The sequence below is a fragment of the Equus caballus genome, chromosome 26 (assembly GCF_041296265.1).
Source record: "Equus caballus isolate H_3958 breed thoroughbred chromosome 26, TB-T2T, whole genome shotgun sequence".
Lineage (NCBI taxonomy): Eukaryota > Metazoa > Chordata > Mammalia > Perissodactyla > Equidae > Equus > Equus caballus.
The window spans coordinates 20,636,869-20,653,917 of NC_091709.1; the positions used below are offsets into that span (position 1 = coordinate 20,636,869).

General features: G+C 38.6%; 1 protein-coding gene and 1 long non-coding RNA gene across 3 annotated transcripts in view; one reads left to right on the top strand and one right to left on the bottom strand.

The window, feature by feature from the left end:
• The window catches only part of LOC111770857 (uncharacterized), a 91,309-nt gene extending 75,598 nt beyond the window's left edge, over positions 1-15,711 (top strand). Inside the window, exons 3-4 of the long non-coding RNA XR_011432908.1 lie at positions 322-483; positions 14,542-15,711. This is a non-coding gene — a long non-coding RNA (uncharacterized lncRNA). The remainder of the gene's footprint in view (positions 1-321; positions 484-14,541) is intronic.
• SAMSN1 (SAM domain, SH3 domain and nuclear localization signals 1) overlaps positions 6,183-17,049 on the bottom strand; it is a 131,806-nt gene continuing 120,939 nt past the window's right edge. For both annotated transcript variants that reach the window (XM_023630393.2, XM_001498489.6), the window contains one exon: positions 6,183-7,319. In XM_023630393.2, coding sequence (XP_023486161.1) covers positions 7,117-7,319 — 203 coding nt within the window. In that variant the 3' untranslated portion in view covers positions 6,183-7,116. The remainder of the gene's footprint in view (positions 7,320-17,049) is intronic.

Here is a 17,049-nt window from a genome sequence, read left to right on the forward strand (position 1 = left end):
AGATGGCACAATCAAATTAGGATAATTCAAGGAAGGCTTATTTATAAAGAGACTAATTACAAAGGCATGGGCAGGGTGCAGGGTAGGGGAACCATTAAGGGCTGTGTGGGCAGTGAGAGCTAACAGCCACAGAGCTGTTATTAAATCTAGGCCTTAAAAGGTAAGAGAAAGGAGCAGTCACTAGAATCTGAAGGAAATAGAGTCACATACAAACAGTCACCTTTAAGGGACCAGTGACCTTTGATTAAGGGAGACAGCCAGCACAAGGAGATCTCATGGAGAGAACAAACACCCTGACCTCACTCCCCTCTCTCCCTCCAGCCTCCTGAGTGAACTTCTCCTTCATTGAGCCCGACAGGAACCTAAGGATAGAGATCGAGTATGTAGTCCATACAGGTCAGCCTCCCGGAGTGGATACCAGAGCTTCCCATGTGGAGAGTGGATCTGGAGGGAGACACTAGGAGTCAGAAACATCTAATTTTGGTATGAATACCACTTCTTTGATTATGCGACCACAGTTCATAGCCACCTTTTGAATGATTTTCTTATGTGTTTTTTTTAAACCTTTTTTAAATAATTTCTTTCATGGTTAGTTTCTTTCACGATATTTCCTGATGCTGTATTCTTTATCTTAATGAAATTTCTAATAGCAATGCAGCTTCCCCAGTACACATGCATGAGCCACCTTAGCCTCTGAGTAATCAGATATTTGAAAAAAAAAAAACCAAAAACACTTTGCTCAATGCCATCCAGACAGTTCATTATTCTCCCAAATAGCTTTTTTCAGTATAACAGTGCGCTTTTAAATGTCTATAGTCTGTATTGGTAAAGGAACACTGAAGTCTTTACTTTTTTACATGGTTTGCCTTCTAATTATATTTCTCTAGTAAAATATTTAACCATTGCTTCCTGAATCATGGATTCTAAGGTGCAATAAAAATCAAAAGGGAAATATATTTGTTGTTATAAAGAGAGGCAGATCCTTTTTCCTGAGACGTTTCAATGATTGCTGCAGGAATGAATGAGTAAAGGTTTCAAGAATGAATAGTTGCAGAAAATCAACTCACTGTTGTACATAAGTCCATGCAGCCCCCGGGTACAAGCACTTATGTGTCTCCTTTTGTTGAGTTCTCTATTTTTTTATGAATATGCATATTGGGGAAAAAACTTCCATCTGCTCTCTTTTAGCTGATTCTATCACATTTTTGAGCTGTGCATCATTATGGAGCTTCAGAGAAAGATGATCATTTACATTACATATGGATATAAAGGAGAGAAGGAGTTGATGAATTGCAAACAAGTATAATTTATATGGGCAAAGTGTGCCAGAAGTGCTTTTCACCCCATTTTACTCTGCAAATGGAATCATTCCTGCCCATTCACTTGGCCTAGTGCCCAAGAACTCAGAGAGGGAAACGATGCTGTTAGGCTTATGCATCAGGATTCCATTCCTTGCTTATGAGGAGACAGTGCTCTGCACTCAGGCACACCAGGGACCCCAGAAGGTCAACAAAGATCTCTGAACATGCTAATGTCATTTTTTAGATCCTTCCGTCATGGCTTAATCTATCATATACATCACCCGACACACTGATACTCTAACAGTTGGTAATTCAAGTGTGAGAAGTTTCATGATGCAGAAGGGAAGGGGGAGTAATGCAAAGCTCATATTTTCCTGGGGCCTCTTTCTGCACTTTGCTTTCCCAGGGCAGATCATTTGCCTAAATGGCCATAGGCTGCATACAAATGTAAACGTCTACATTGAGGGTGTTTTCCTAAGGGTTTCTCTGTTGGCTACAATACAATCAGCTGTGACGCAATCTTGTAAAGCCCAGGGCCCAAGATGCAGTAATAGCAGTAATAACCTCAAATATTTTATTTATTTACTCATTTACTAATATAGGCAGTTATTTATATATTCAATTATTCAGTCTTCAGAAATGATTATCCCTATCATGTGCCAAGAGTGAAGAGTCAAAGCTAAATACAAAATAGCCCCTTCCTAAACTGTCGGGAGTAAACAAAGAAACATTGCCATGACAAAGGAGTCATTTTTCTGTATAGTTCTGTTAAATCAGCTAATTCTTTCTCATTGCTGCTGGATAACACAGTTGTCCTAGTCCTCAGAAAATGAGTGTCTGAAGAGTTTCAGATTGGTACAAGTCCAAGACTGCATTATGGTAGCACGTGCCTGCTTCCACTTTATGTTCAGAGATCTGTTTTTATGTGCATGTGTTATGCTGAGGGCTTTGCACACGATATCTCATTTAATCAACACAGTAACATGGAATATTTGGACTATCTTTATTTACATTTTGTAGAGGAAAAAAACTAAGATAAGTGACCTGCCCGAAGTCACACAGTCTTCAAACCAGGAGCCCAGTGTATGTGTTTAGGTCAGCGCTGGGTGTGATCAGATGAATTCAGCAATAAAATAGGAGGCAGCTTAAAGTGACGGTTACTTCTACCTTATTTCCATAGCCAAAACCTGGCAAATTTAGAAGCTGCTGTTCTTTTACTTATATTTAGTCCCTAGTCATTTTGCTCTCCACCTTTACATAATTTTAGCGTAACTTCCCACTTTATGAAAGAGAGCTTGAAGTGTGCATGCTGATTAGTTATACACTTTTCTTTGTCAGTGGTGGGGAGATGGAAGTGCCTGCGTGTGTGGGGTGATGGAGTGTCTAAAATTTCTTCATGTTACTTTTCTCAGAACTCATGCTTGTAACGGAAGTTTCTCAACATGAAATGTCATCAATTGGCCTCACTCAGGAAGTTGCACGGTGCTAGACTGCAACCTCAGTGAATTGGACATCCTCTAAAACATGATAATCTTTAGCTGCCTATCATTTTAGAAGTTTTAAAACATTTTGTTTTTTAACAAATTCTCTTGACAATTTAATTGATAAAAAAGAAAAGCTTCTGATAAAATACTTCAGGGTGAAGATATATTCATGTTTATATCAGCAATAGAATTGGGGGGAGGGAAACCAGAATTTAAATGATCTGATTTTTGCTGTTACTAACAAAGTATTATGAGGATTTTATCCATTTACCCGGAATAAAATTTCTCTAACCATGCATGCTGTCACCACATACTTGAATTTGTTAATGTAGGATGTCCCAGGGATCAGAATAATCATTGCATCCCAGAATGGTTTTACAACCTCTCTGTACTAGAAGGCTTAGTAGGTTCCAACGGAGAGGCTACGGTGAGATTCTAATGCAGATTATCTGATCCAAAGGGCCTTTATCGGCGTAGTCTTGGACAGCATATACGTTGCATATCTAAATATTGTTGAGTGAATAAATAAATGAATGAGACTAGGACTCTTACCAGGTTTCAACCTGGAACACAAAGTCAGTGTGATCATCTGGTAAACATTAAAGTGTCACCTCTCTAACCACCTTTCCTTCCACTTTTAAAAGGCTCACTCATGTCTCTCTCCCACGCAAAAGCAGCAGAAGTTCTGAGTCCCTCAGCCACCTCACAACCTTGGATGAACTATTTCTTGACTTTCTACTCCTGTTTGTCCAGCTTTCCATGGTCAAGAGAAAAACCTGAGGAAAGTGAGGTTAGAGCTGCAGGGATCCTTTAGGTAAAGCGAAGGCAGTAGAGCTCCCTTAGCGTGGTATTTACTTCTGCTACGCATGTGTCCTTTTTTTTTTTTTTTTAAGATTTTATTTTTTTCCTTTTTCTCCCCAAAGCCCCCCAGTACATAGTTGTATATTCTTCATTGTGGGTCCTTCTAGTTGTGGCATGTGGGATGCCGCCTCAGCGTGGCTTGATGAGCAGTGCCATGTCCGCGCCCAGGATTCGAACCAATGAAACACTGGGCCGCCTGCAGCGGAGTGCGGGAACTTAACCACTCGGCCACGGGGCCAGACCCCACATGTGTCCTTTTGAGTGCTGTGCTCCATGATGGGGCCATCCTTCCAGCAACTTGAACCTCATGGTGTCTCCACTTTCCTCCCTCCTTCCCTCTTTGCAGGAATCTAATCTCTGTTCTTCTGCTTCAATCTCCTCAAGACCTCTGCAGCACTTCTGCTCAAAAGCATTTCCTATATCCTTGACTGGGTACCAGATTTTCATTTTGAAGCAGTTGAATGTAGCTGAGTATGCTTCCCCGGTGATTGCCACCATTTTACAATCAAGCAGTTCCTTAGATGCTTCCCAACCTACAATTTCCTGGCATCTTCATAAAGAAGCTGTACTCTCTTGACCTTCCTGAGGGAGCAGGTTGATTAAAGTTTAAAAATTATGGCCAATAGCTGTGCTGTGTCCAAGGAGGCCTAGAATAATCTATTTGGAGTAGTAGCCATAGCAGGAGTGGGGCCATGATGTAGGCAGCATGCTGGAAATCTAAATTGAAACACTATTTCCTACTGTGGAGAGGGAAGAACAGAACTAGGCATGTGCTTTACTCCTGACCTGGGCACTGCGTATGGGATTAAATCTCATGGATCTGGAAAAATATACTAGAGACTAACAGTGTAATGTTTTCCCCCAGCATTTAAAATAGCACTTTGTGTTTCCTGATTTTTCCTAAGGAATTACGTTTCATTTGTTTAAAAAACTTTTAGGCCACTTTGGAAGGTATTTGCCTATAGGTTAAGTAGATTGATTTACATACAAATTTGGAATCTGTTATATGAGAATAATCATTATATTCACTGCACTCCTGCAAACATTTTCTAAATGCCCTCTCTATGCCTTGTATAATACCAGGCACTAGGGATTAAAAAGGCTAAACAAAATAATCTGTCACAAGCAGGTCACAGTGTTGTGGAAGGGCAAGTGTCAGGCAAATAGATAAAGTGTAATATGATAAGTGCTATAGCCAACAGAGATACAAGTTGCTATAGAAACACAAAGAGGAGAACACCAAAGAGAATCATGGAAGGTTTCAAAAAGTGACTTTCGTGATGAGTCTTAAGACAGAGAACAGAGGGAGGCTTCTGGATGTAGAAAATAGCAGGAACCACTTCAGGAAAATAAATAGGATATGAAAAGTCACAAAGGAAATAGTGAATTCAAGGAATTGCAAATTGTTATGGCTGGAGAATGTAGAATGAAAGGTGAGAGGGGAAAGATATGACTCTTAGGATAGGTAAAAAAATGGTTGGGGGGATCTCATATATTCTGGAAGGAAATTTAAATATTATATCAAAGATAATGAGGATCCATCAAAAAATTTCAAGCTGGAAAGTACATGATTTGATTTACGTGTTAGAAAGATCTTTCTGGAGGCTGCATGGAGGATGGATTAGAAGCAAGGATACTGGTAGAGGTCAGTTGGAAAGCTATTGCACTATTTCATACGTGAGATCATGAGGTTCTAAAGCAAAACAGCAATCATGGGAATGGTTAGAAAGCTTTGAGCACAAAAGCATTTCTAGAGGTAGGATCCATAGAACTTGATTATTACTTAATCTATGAGGAGGACATATGTGAGATGAACTGAGAAATGATTTTCTGCTGTGGGTAATGGGCTGGGTGTTGGTGCCATTAAAGAGAGAGGTAGATTGGGAATAAAAAAGGAGAGACAAATTTGTAGAGAAAATCAAGGATTTGGGTATGTTGAGCTGAAGCCTCCTAGAGCTCTATGAACTGATTTGTGTCCCCCTCCCACGCCCACCCCCTACGCCCTGCCAAATTCCTATGTGGAAGCTCTAACCCCCAATGTGTGGTATCTGGAGATGTGGCCTTTGGGAGATAACTAGGTTTAGATGAGGTCCTGAGGGTAGGCCCTCATGATGGGATTAGCGTCCTTATCAGAAGAAACACCAGAGAGCTTGCTCTCTCTCTCTCTCTGTGCTGTGTGAGGACACAATGAGAAGGTGGCTACCTGCAAGCCAGGAAGAGGGCTCTCACCAAACCCAACCATGCTGGCAAGCTGATCTTGGACTTCCAGCCTCCAGAACTGTGAGAAAATGTATTTCTGTTGTTTAAGCCGCCCAGTCTATGGTATTTTGTTATGGCAGCCCGAGTTGACTGATACGTAGAGGTATTCGGGGAGTTGGATGACACAGATCTGGGTTCAGGAAACAGAGCGAGGTGAGGTAATTGATTTGGAAATCATATATATATATGAGAACTGACTGTAAAACCTTGTCTGGTAGGAGATATTTTGTCTAAAGGTCTAGTATGAAAATACCTTAAGTAACACTAGTCTGGAAAATACCAAATGGACAGGGTTCTTTTTATTATTAAAATTAAGGTATTTCAAAATTAAAATATTTACACTTAAAGATGAAACATCTGTACAATTATTAAAATTAATTTTACTAAATCAGGATTGATAATATATTATCTATACTTTTTTTTTAGATTGGCACCTGAGCTAACAACTGTTGCCAATCTTTTTTTCCTTCTTCTCCCCAAAGCCCCCCAGTACATAGTTGTATATTCTAGTTGTGAGTGCCTCTGGTTGTGCTATGTGGGACACCGCCTCAGCGTGGCCTGATGAGCGGTGCTAGGTTTGCACCTGGGATCCGAACTGGCGAAACCCTGGGCCGCTGAAGCAGAGCACGTGAGCTTAACCACTCCGCCACGGGGCTGGCCCCTAGCTATACTTTTATATCAGATAAGTGAAGAAATCAACAAAAAAAATTTACTAAAACTCCACTGTGGATCAGGATAACGTGTCTCTAATATTAACTCACACTTTTCCAGTAAGTATCAGAATGAGAATAAGTGCTGCTTGGACAAGTGGGGAAACAAACACATGCTCCATTACTATTCACTCAATAATATGCACAAATGCAAAACTCGTGGTTATAGAAAAAGTAGGGTTTTTTTTTTTTCTGCGGAATTTATCATTTTGCACTTGTAAAAGAAAGCCAAATAAAGCTTATGTGACATAACAAAGACTTATATATACTTTTTCTAATACAGGCAAGTGCTATATTAACATGTAGCATTTAAAGTAATAAATATGCATATTATTTACAATAACTGAGAATGCTAGAGATATGAACTTTTATGTACATTCAGATTGAGACATTTTAACTTTAGGTTGTATCTACAAATACTTTTCTTCTCCTATTTCATCTTTTAGCTCAAGAAGAGTTCAAATGGAATGCTTCTGCAAATATAGAGTTGAGAACGTGTGTTCAGTCACTCGGCTCTGTGATAGTAATCTTCTGTACCATGTCAGACAGATTTTCAGACTCCGGATCTTCTTTGCCATTATCTGAATTTTCTGAAGAGATATAGCAACCAGAGTCCCTTGGGCAGTCATCTAACTGTGACTTATTTAAGGAGATGTCTGGTCTTAAGGTTAGGGGCACAGATTCATCTTCTTCTTCCTGAATAGCTGTAAGTGGAAAAGAGGGCAGCAGTTAGGCAAAGCCAAGAAAAGTTTGGCTTGTTCATCTTTGCACATTATCCTGTTTTAACTGCTCCAACCTTGACTTCATTACAATTGAAACTTCTGTAATTGAGATTTATTTGCTTATTATAGAAGAGATATTTGCACCCAGATATTCAAGCCACTGTTTTCTTACAAGACCAAGTTTGCCTTTTGTTGTTCACTTGCAGTTTCATGGAATTCATGTGAACTGCTTGCCTAAGTGAGATCGCTATGGACTCCCATTCTATGTTAATGATAAGTTGCCAGAGAAAGCAGATTGTATCCACAGTGTGACTGATGCCTTGTCCAAATACTCCTTAAAGTAATGTTAGAAAAAGTCACTGGTAGTTTAAATGTACAATCCAAGTCAATAGTGATCTTTGTGCACAATCCCAGAATCATGAGAATGTGGATTAATAAATAAAAGATCACTGTGATGTACAGTAGGATTTCAATTACTTGGGATTTAACTAATAAAACTTGAAGTTTCTAGAATTTTCCTATGTTTCCATTCATCAGAAAAATAGACATAGAAACCAGGTTGCTTTTAGACAGTGAAACATCAATACTTCCACTGGCTCTGCCTCATGACTGTTTAGTCTTCTACGCCTTTGTCTGTAGTTCTGAATAACAATCACGTATGTTCAGATTGGTAATTTTGTGTCATCAAAGCAGTATTCTACATTCAATAGGCATTATTCTAGAAAAGAATTTAATTTAAGAGAAGACATTTCTAAAGAACCTAAGCAGCCCTATAAAGTTTTACTCTTCTCAAGAATCTTTAGCATCAGTTTTCTCTTTGTCACTGTAAAGTTTCTTTCTTTTCCTTCCCTGACACCAGTAATTGGGTGTTTCTCTGCATCACGAGCCGAGTTCATCAGAGAAGAGATGGATCTTAGGCCACCACCTGTCAGCACGTCTGGCTCCTTCACCTTCTAACCTCAGGACTTCCCCATTTTGGACATTTGAATAGCCCTCCATAGGAAGGATGGAACACACACATTTCAGGGTGGGATAAGACCTCTGCCTTCAGAGGTTATGCCCTTCATCCCATTCCAGTGAGAAAAAAGTAAATCCCAACTTCTAAATCCTTGGAAGAATGAAATCGTGTAATTTTCCTCAATAGGCATTACTTAATGCTAAGTAATTTATCTTTAGGAAATCCACCTTTTATCTTCTCTACACATCTCCTGCTTTTTAAACGCATTTTCTAGGCTCCAGATATCTTGCTAACATGAGTTTATGGTCCACTGTGTATTCAATTGTTATCAGCCTCTGTGACAAGAAAGATTGAGCCCTGGTGTCCCAAAGCATCCTTGCATGTAATGAATTAACTTCTCACCAATGCATCTAGAATGGTACCAGTTATGGACCATCCATGGAGGAACTGAGAAAATAGTCAAATTACTTTCCGTATTTTGTGGTTTAGATGAGGAACACAGGTTGAGAAAGGCTGGAGAAAAATGATAAAAACAATTTCTTAATCCACTCATCTTCAAAATGAATCATAAGAGTTCTTTTAACCTTTCCCTCAAAGCTTTTACTTGCAACAATGAAACCATATTTATGCCATTCTCCTGAAGCTTCTTCACACGCCCCAACTTTAGCTCCGATTTAAGCATCGGGTATTGAAGTCCAGCGATGTTGTAACTACTTCTGGGTAGAAGGAGCTTTAATTTTCATATGCACCTATTGTAGTTGTTATTTTAAAATTTTAGCTACCATGAAGCATTTTCTCTTTATTAGTCATAACAACCTTTAGGTTTAAGGGGAATCTACTTAACATTCATTCATCTTTATGAGTATGGCATTCACCTTTGTTTCCAAGCCCTTCCTTTACGAACAGCCAGCTCTGAAATGGGACTTCATTCTCTGAGGAAAAGCTTTCTCCCTGGCCTCTGCTCTTCTAGCTTATTGCCACTGACATGAAAAAACCAGTTCTGTGTTCCCTTATCTGCATATCCGCGAGGAATTAGTCCTTTTGTGATGCTTCCTGCCACATCAGCAGTGGTCACCGGATCTGTAGCGCCATCCTCTTAGAATGGTTGTGGGGATAAGGCCACATTCCCCCAGATGATATGTGGACCTATCACCTCCGCACAAAATTTACAAAACTGAGTTACCTCCCTTCACACTGACATCCTATACAGGACTTGGCATAATAAAAACTGCTCCCAATATCAGGTTCTACTTAGGTTGATTACTGACTGTGGGGCTCTCTTCAAGATATAAAACTTAGGCGTAAAGAACTCTGATTTCCAAAATTAGCTCTTTTTCTTTCAAAAAACAGTACTTAGCTTGTCATTTCCTCCTCAGAAGACTTTATACACTCACTTCAAAGGGTAACACAAAGTAAACAAACAATAGATGAAAATCTGACTTTAACAGAGAATAGGTCATTTTTTTATATTAGTAATAAAAATGTATTTGTTTTTATTTCCACCTGAGAAACATCATATTGCCTTCTCTAAAGTCTAGGGATTAGTTTATTTAAATACAGATTATTTACTGTAGAAACCTTTCATCTGAAATTTTTATGGAAAAAGGAAATAGTTTCTCAGTATGAAAGTTATGCAGCACAGTAATTTACAGAAAAGCAGTAATGTGCTAAATGATTTCCTGGTGAAATGAAAGCATGACTCTGCCTCCTCAAATGCTCCCCACCAGGCTCGCAATAATTTCGGGCAGGTGATCAGCTGGAGCCCCTCAACTGTAACTATAAAAAGAAAAGGCAGGTCATTATGTTATATTGGGAAATGAAAGCTACATAGCATTCAACCTTCGTATTTGGAGGGTCAAGATTTTTCTCTTGTTTTTTTTTTTTCATCTTGACACTAATGGCTTAGGGATTGGCACAAACCTAGGCCTTGTGCTAGGGGTGGTTTTTCCAGCAGAGGCGATGAATTTACACTAATGCATCCACATTTTCTTTCTAAGTTGTTTAGTCTCTTCATGTGGCCGTGAAACAGAGGAAAGCTAACTGACCTACCTAGAAATTGAAACTATAACCTTCATCAGTTTCACATGGTCCAATCATGTGAACTAACTACACAAGTAACACATTCAAATTGATACAATTTGCCTCCAAAATTACAGACTTGCATAGGATATCTGAGTGCATTTTTTTTTTTTTTTTTTTTTTTTTTGGTGAGGAAGATTCACCCTGAGCTAACATCTGTTGCCAATCTTCCTCTTTTTTTTTTTTGCTTAAGGAAGATTAGGCCTGAGCTAACATCTGTGCCAGTCTTCCTCTACTCTGTATGGAGGATGCCTCTACAGAATGGCTGATGAGCAGATTAGGTCCACACTCAGGATCTGAACCTGTGAACCCAGGCTGCCAAAGTGGAGCATGAGGAACTTGAACCACTCCGACATGGGCCAGCCCTGACCACATCTTTTTATATACAAAATGTTTCTGATAATATGTTAAGTTGAAAATCAGTATATTAATTTAATTATTCTACTATTAAAATTATGTAAAACACATAGACATATGTATATAACTCACAAATGCAAGTATTAAAATTTTAGAGACATTTCCTCTATATTTCTTGGGTTATCTACAGTGTTTCATATTTTAATAATAAAACACACAAAAAATTTAAATGGTACAATTTTTCAACAAATCCCCTGAATGGTTTGCAAATATCCCAAAGGCTATACATTTTCAAATCTGAGTATATTGGAGAATTATTAAATAATTTGTAAAATGATGTTTCTTATTGCTGACAGCTAATAGCAAGCATAATATGTAGTCCAGAAAGCAGTCTCAAACAGTTCTGAACTCTGAGTAATGAAAATAAAATAATCTTAAAAATTATTTTAGAAATATTTTGTCATAACTGATTTGAACATTAAAATATTTTATTTCTTACCAAAATTTTTATGGAATTGTCTAAAGCCCATTGCTCAACATTTTAAGTTAGTCATCAATGGAGATAAAATGTGGCATGGTGATTAAAACAGAAGACAGCTAATATAATTATTCACAAAATAATTATATTGGAGTTGTGACATTTAATTAATTAAGTATGGGCGATCTCAATTATACTAAAAGTGAAGAAAGCTTTAAGGAAATCAAACTGGATCCTAATTCTGGGAAAAAGTTCTCATACCCTAAGGAGAGAAATCTGTCCTATATTCACATATTAGAAAGTTAAGGATTCAATAAAAATGTAAACTACTAGTTTTTCCCTGACTTTCTCATGTTTCTTTACCCGAATATTCCATATTTGACTTTACTGTCTTATTTGCCTTAGGTACAAAGCCTTTGTTTCTTTGGGTTAAATACTATAAAATAATAAAATCTAGAGGGCATAAGAAAATGCCTGGCCAATGAAAGTACTCAATAAACAATTTTTTTTAAATAAAAAGAATGTGATATTTAGATAAAGAAAATATGAACTAAAGATCAAATGAGGAATTTTGTTGAAATTCAGCTGAAGCGAAGATAATTCTGGGCTCTTTGAATTATCCTCCTCTTTTTCTCAGGCCTCCTGCTATTTCCAAAGAGGAAACACCAAGGTTATGCATCTAAGGATGGCTCAAAACCTCAACCTCATGTAGTCCCACTTTTGTAGTCCCACCAAACTCAGGCATTCTCCTGGTAACCATGGCTGTATTTATTTGTCTAGGGGCAGTGGTGTCCATGAAGGAACGGACAGTAGCCAATATGGCATAACGCTTAGTTATTTGTGATTTCATCTTAAGCACATCCTTCAATTACCTGAACATTTTAATTCTCTAATTGCAGTGAATATTTGATATTCATTTCATCTGAATACTAACCCACCTTTTGGAAAAACAGCAACAACAAATGAAAAACAGGAATGCCTTCATGGAAAACCAAACAGTTGCTATTGTTTTCCCAAGGCCATGAGAGAATATAGAGTTGAAATGACGCTCCCTTCTTTTTGCACACCTCTCTTTGCATCCCAGCATCATAGTCTACCCTCTAACGAGATGTGTGCTGGGGAGTAAATCTTTTCACTCCCACCCATGGCAACCTCCACTTCCACCATACTGGCTGCTTCAGTAAGGGCAGAGGCCCACTCGCTCAAGAGCCAATCACCCAGCACCAATGTGGACAGCACCATTAGGCTGCCACGCTGCCCAACCACACACCCCCATGGAAAGGTTTGGTCCCAGAAAATGTTTACCCTCCACTGAGCTGTCATATTGGACTATTTTGATAATCAACAAATAAGATTAAAACCTATCATTATATATTGCTTAATTAGGGACCTTGGGAAATCAATTTCATATTTCTTATAGGTTAAATTAATCCATGGTTAAAAAAACCTAATTTCATTATTTTAAAAATTATTATTATTTGACAAAAATAGGATTAGTCTGCATTTTACTGATCTACAATTTGCTTTTACCATTTAATATGTTTTGGACATCTTTTCATGTCAGTACACATTTCATTCTCCTAATATCTTTATACTACTTTATTGTTGCAAATATCTTAACTGGTTTAACTAATTATTGATGGAAGGTCACACAGGTTTTAGTTTTTGACTAAAACTACTAATAGTTTAGCTAGTGTTTTTATGCCTTTGGATGTTTAAGTTAATCAAACAAATTCCTAAAACTGGAATTTCTGGATACAAAAGTATGCACATTTTAAACTTTGATAGTTTTACATTATTACCTCTAGAAATGTACTCATTTAACTCCTGCACACACGTCCACATATGGTTAGCATATGCATAAAATAAGTCATGACACATGTCTCCTGTTACGAAAACTTTTATGTATTGTGGGGAGATTTAAGTTTTATAACCAGAAAAAAGTCTTGCTTACTATCTGCAAATCTCTTCACTCCCTCAGTCAACATTTATTCATTTTACAAGCATTTGTTAACCATCCACTCGATGCAAAGCCCAAGACTAGGGGCTTTGGGAAGGCGACGCAATAAACAGAGTCTTGTTTGGCCAGGGTAATCATTGCAAGGCCATGGCTAGTACACAATCACAGTGCAATATAAAAACGAGTACGAGAGTGCCTTGCACATACAGGAATTACAAGTGCCTTAGGTGACCGAGGTGAAAATTCTACGAACTCTTTTCTCTGGGAGTTGTTCTCTGGTAGAAGAGTAAAATGTTTGTCTTTCATTTTATGGTTTTTTGTATTATGCAGAACACAGCATCTATCAAAAATTCAATCTTAGGGGGTAAAACCAAAAAGAAATCTGAAGAAATTAAACTGCATAAAACCCAACAGCTATGACTAGAAATAATATTAAATATGTGTTTATAAACACATGGAAGTAAAATGCCCGTGAGCCTTCTCTACTCTGTATGTGTGGATAGTTAACACGTCTTTTCTTAAAGCTGTACATTTCTTGAATCTAGATTCAAATCATATGGCAAGAGGGTTGGAAACACCAGGCACACATGTCAGGGGCTAGGCCACCAGGCTACCCTGGCACGCTGTCAGGCCAACTGCTGGACTGCTGCTTGGCATAACTACAACTCTCCCCTGCTGGCAGCTCGTGTTCCAGGCTCCTGGCTGGGCCTTGCCATTTGCCCCGCATGGTTTTGGGCAGGAAGGCACAACTGGGGATAGCTGAGCATTGAGGGGCTGCTGTGAGCACAGCTGGTGCCAACAGCCTGGCACACAACCCACCCGTCCCCCTTCCTCCTCTTTGAGCACAGCAAACAAAGCTTGCAGGTACCTAAAATATATTATATACAGATTCTAGTACACTTATTCAGATACTAAGTTGTTGGGTTTTCTTTTTTAATTTAAAATTTAATTACCCCTGTGCGCCAGGCAGAACAAGATATCTCCTTCACCCTTTTTCCCCAAGAACAATGGCACACATTCTCATAGACACACTTTTAAGATACATCAAAGTGCTTCTAAATGTGGGAAAAGAGGACCAAGTTTAGAATAAAGAGAAAATATTTACTATAAACAGCAGTTAACGCTCTTATTATTCTAAAGAGGCATTTCTCAGCAAGGCACAGGGGTCTTGAAGCTTGTGTTTATGAAACAGCACACACACACATTCGCTATTCTCTTTTGTACTGGCTGGGAATATTTATTCAAAGTAAACAAACCACTTTTAAATTCAGATGATAAACAGAGAATTCCTAACGTGCACAAAATAAACAGATTCTGCTCTTCTGCTTCTTCAAGAGCTGAGTCTCACCCCGATTTTTCTTCTCCTTCTAAGCCCATCCAGATTCCCAGCTGAGGGAGCCAGTGACCTAATTCTGCTCAGTGCTAAGGCAACACAGGAGCAAATTCAGAATATCGCTGCGCTGGTCTTGCCAGGACTGCAGAACCCCGAAGCTGTTATCCTACTCCCGAGGTAATCCCGTGACGGGTTCGAACACCGCTCGCCAGCCCTTCTATCAGCTTCCTGGAGAAGCATCTTTACCTCCTGTCAAGCAGTGACCTAAAAAGCTTAATGCGGTTTACATTTTCAAGGTCAAAGTGGATACAATGCTATCTATTTTGGCCTAAGAGAAAAGGGAAATTGCTTGCTCTACGTCTTAGATTTCTGTTTTTGTCCTTGTCCCATCCCGTAGTCCCCAGTGTCCCATCTTCTTGGTCCCTCTAGATGTACTGAAGGTTTACATGGGGCTTGTGGGCTTGTCTACATTATCACAGAGTTTTAACTCTTGTCCTCAAAATGGGTGCCCTCTCTGCTCAATTTTTATATCGAATGATTAGCAAAGCAAAATTTTCCAGTTCCCAACCGAGGAGGCGATGAAGCTCTAAACTAGGAATTTATTGACGTTCCCCAAACTGACATTATTCAGTGATCAAAATAAAATGCATACGTAAAATCCTGGCCAATTTACATACCCCATTCTTACACACACATACAAAAAGCTAACTATTTTTAACTTATGACTGTGACATGCATTTGTTTTTAATAATGTCTTGGTTTTATATAACCATATATTCAAGGTCTTTATCATTCAAGGTACATGAAGGTTGTGCATTTAATCTTTAGCATGGTTGTAGAAGATATGATTCACAGAGTAGAGAATAGATAAAAATAAGCATGCAGCAGCATGGGGCCGAATCATCAGAACTCACCATCTTATCAACAAATAGAAGTCATTCTTCTTTATTTCTTGAGCAAAGCAGTTTCATATAAGATAAATAGCTTTCAGTCAGAATAGCCTAACATGCAGTATGCATCTTTTTTGACATGTATATTCTAATATTACTTTAGACCTTAAGATTAAAATAAGAAAAATCTCAGGGTTGTGTTTTGACAATAAACACTGGCTGAATCTGCATTTTTTCCATTTTTCATCTCCCGGAATTTGGCTCAGTGTGTGTATGTTTGTGCATTACTGGCTATTATTAAATGATCAACTTCTGGTGACCTTCAAGTACCATTTTCTTAAGTTTTATAAGAGGAATAATTTGGGGGATTTGTACTTTTTTGTATCGAACATTGAAAGTCACATCATGCTTTGGAGATTCTATGTCTTTTTCTCCCGAGATCAGGTATAGTAGAATGTGTTTCTAATAGATTTAGGAGACTGGGTTCTAGAAATGCGACCTTGAGAAAGCCACTTAGCTACTCTAGTTTTAGTTTCCCCATCTTGCAAAGGAAGAATCTGGCTCAGGTGGTTTTTAAAATTATACCTAGCTCTAATATGATATCATCCGTAAATCATCATTCTTTTGTTAACATAGAAAGTATATGGGTGATGAGTGAGCTGGAAAAAAGAAATTGAGTGAACACCTTAAGTGGCCCAAGCCTTTGGCACTGGACAGAGAGGTCTTCCCTTTGTGGGTCCCTGCTGAGCACTTTTTCGTGGCCGAAAGCCTACACACCCAGGCTCTCCAGCCCCTTCTATTCACAAATCCTGTCGCAATGCGGCCATAGCAGCCCTCCACCTTGCAGGGAGTCACGTTGTTGCAAAGTTTCCGTTCCCACTTAAGTATTAACTTCCACTTTCCGAGACGAAAAACTGAACTGCAGCTCTTGAGAAAATTGGCAAAGTAGTAGAAAACTTCAATTTTCAAATATTCATTGTTATTTTCATATTTACGAATTTGCATATGTGGAAGGAAGAACTTGCATGTGTGGAAGAAAGAAAAACTACAGCTCTGCCGTTATCTAGCTGTTTGGCCTCTGAAATTTATCTCTGAAATATTTTCTCATCTGTAAAGTGGGCAAAATATCTACATGGATGGTCTTGTAGAAGAAAAACAATTATTACATGCATTCAAAAAATACCAGCTCTTCTCCTTGCCTCTCCTTCAGTATCAAATTGTGTTGGAGAGTATTGACAAGGATACTGAGCATTATCAATTACAAGAAAGCAAGAGAATCTATTTCTTAGCTTAACATTGCTTAGCGAGGAGCCATGTTTTGAAATGACAGGATGAAAACGAAGCCGGCTCATTTACCTGGAAGATATTGCTACATCAATTTACACTGATAAGTTTTGTTGCGGCTTGTACTGTTGAGTAAATTGGCTCCTTTTTTCAGCTTCACTTTTGTCTGCCTCTGTGGCCCCATCCCCTTCTTTCACATCTCCTAGCCTCCACAACTTCAAAGAATGCATATAAACACCTAGGCCTGAGGATGAAATCAATTCTGCAGGAGTCAAATTAGTAGTACATGTGAGGGCTCTTTGAAAAGGATGAAAATCTATGCAAACTCAAGACAGCAAGTAAGAATAAAGTGAGGTACACTTTCTAAAAAAGT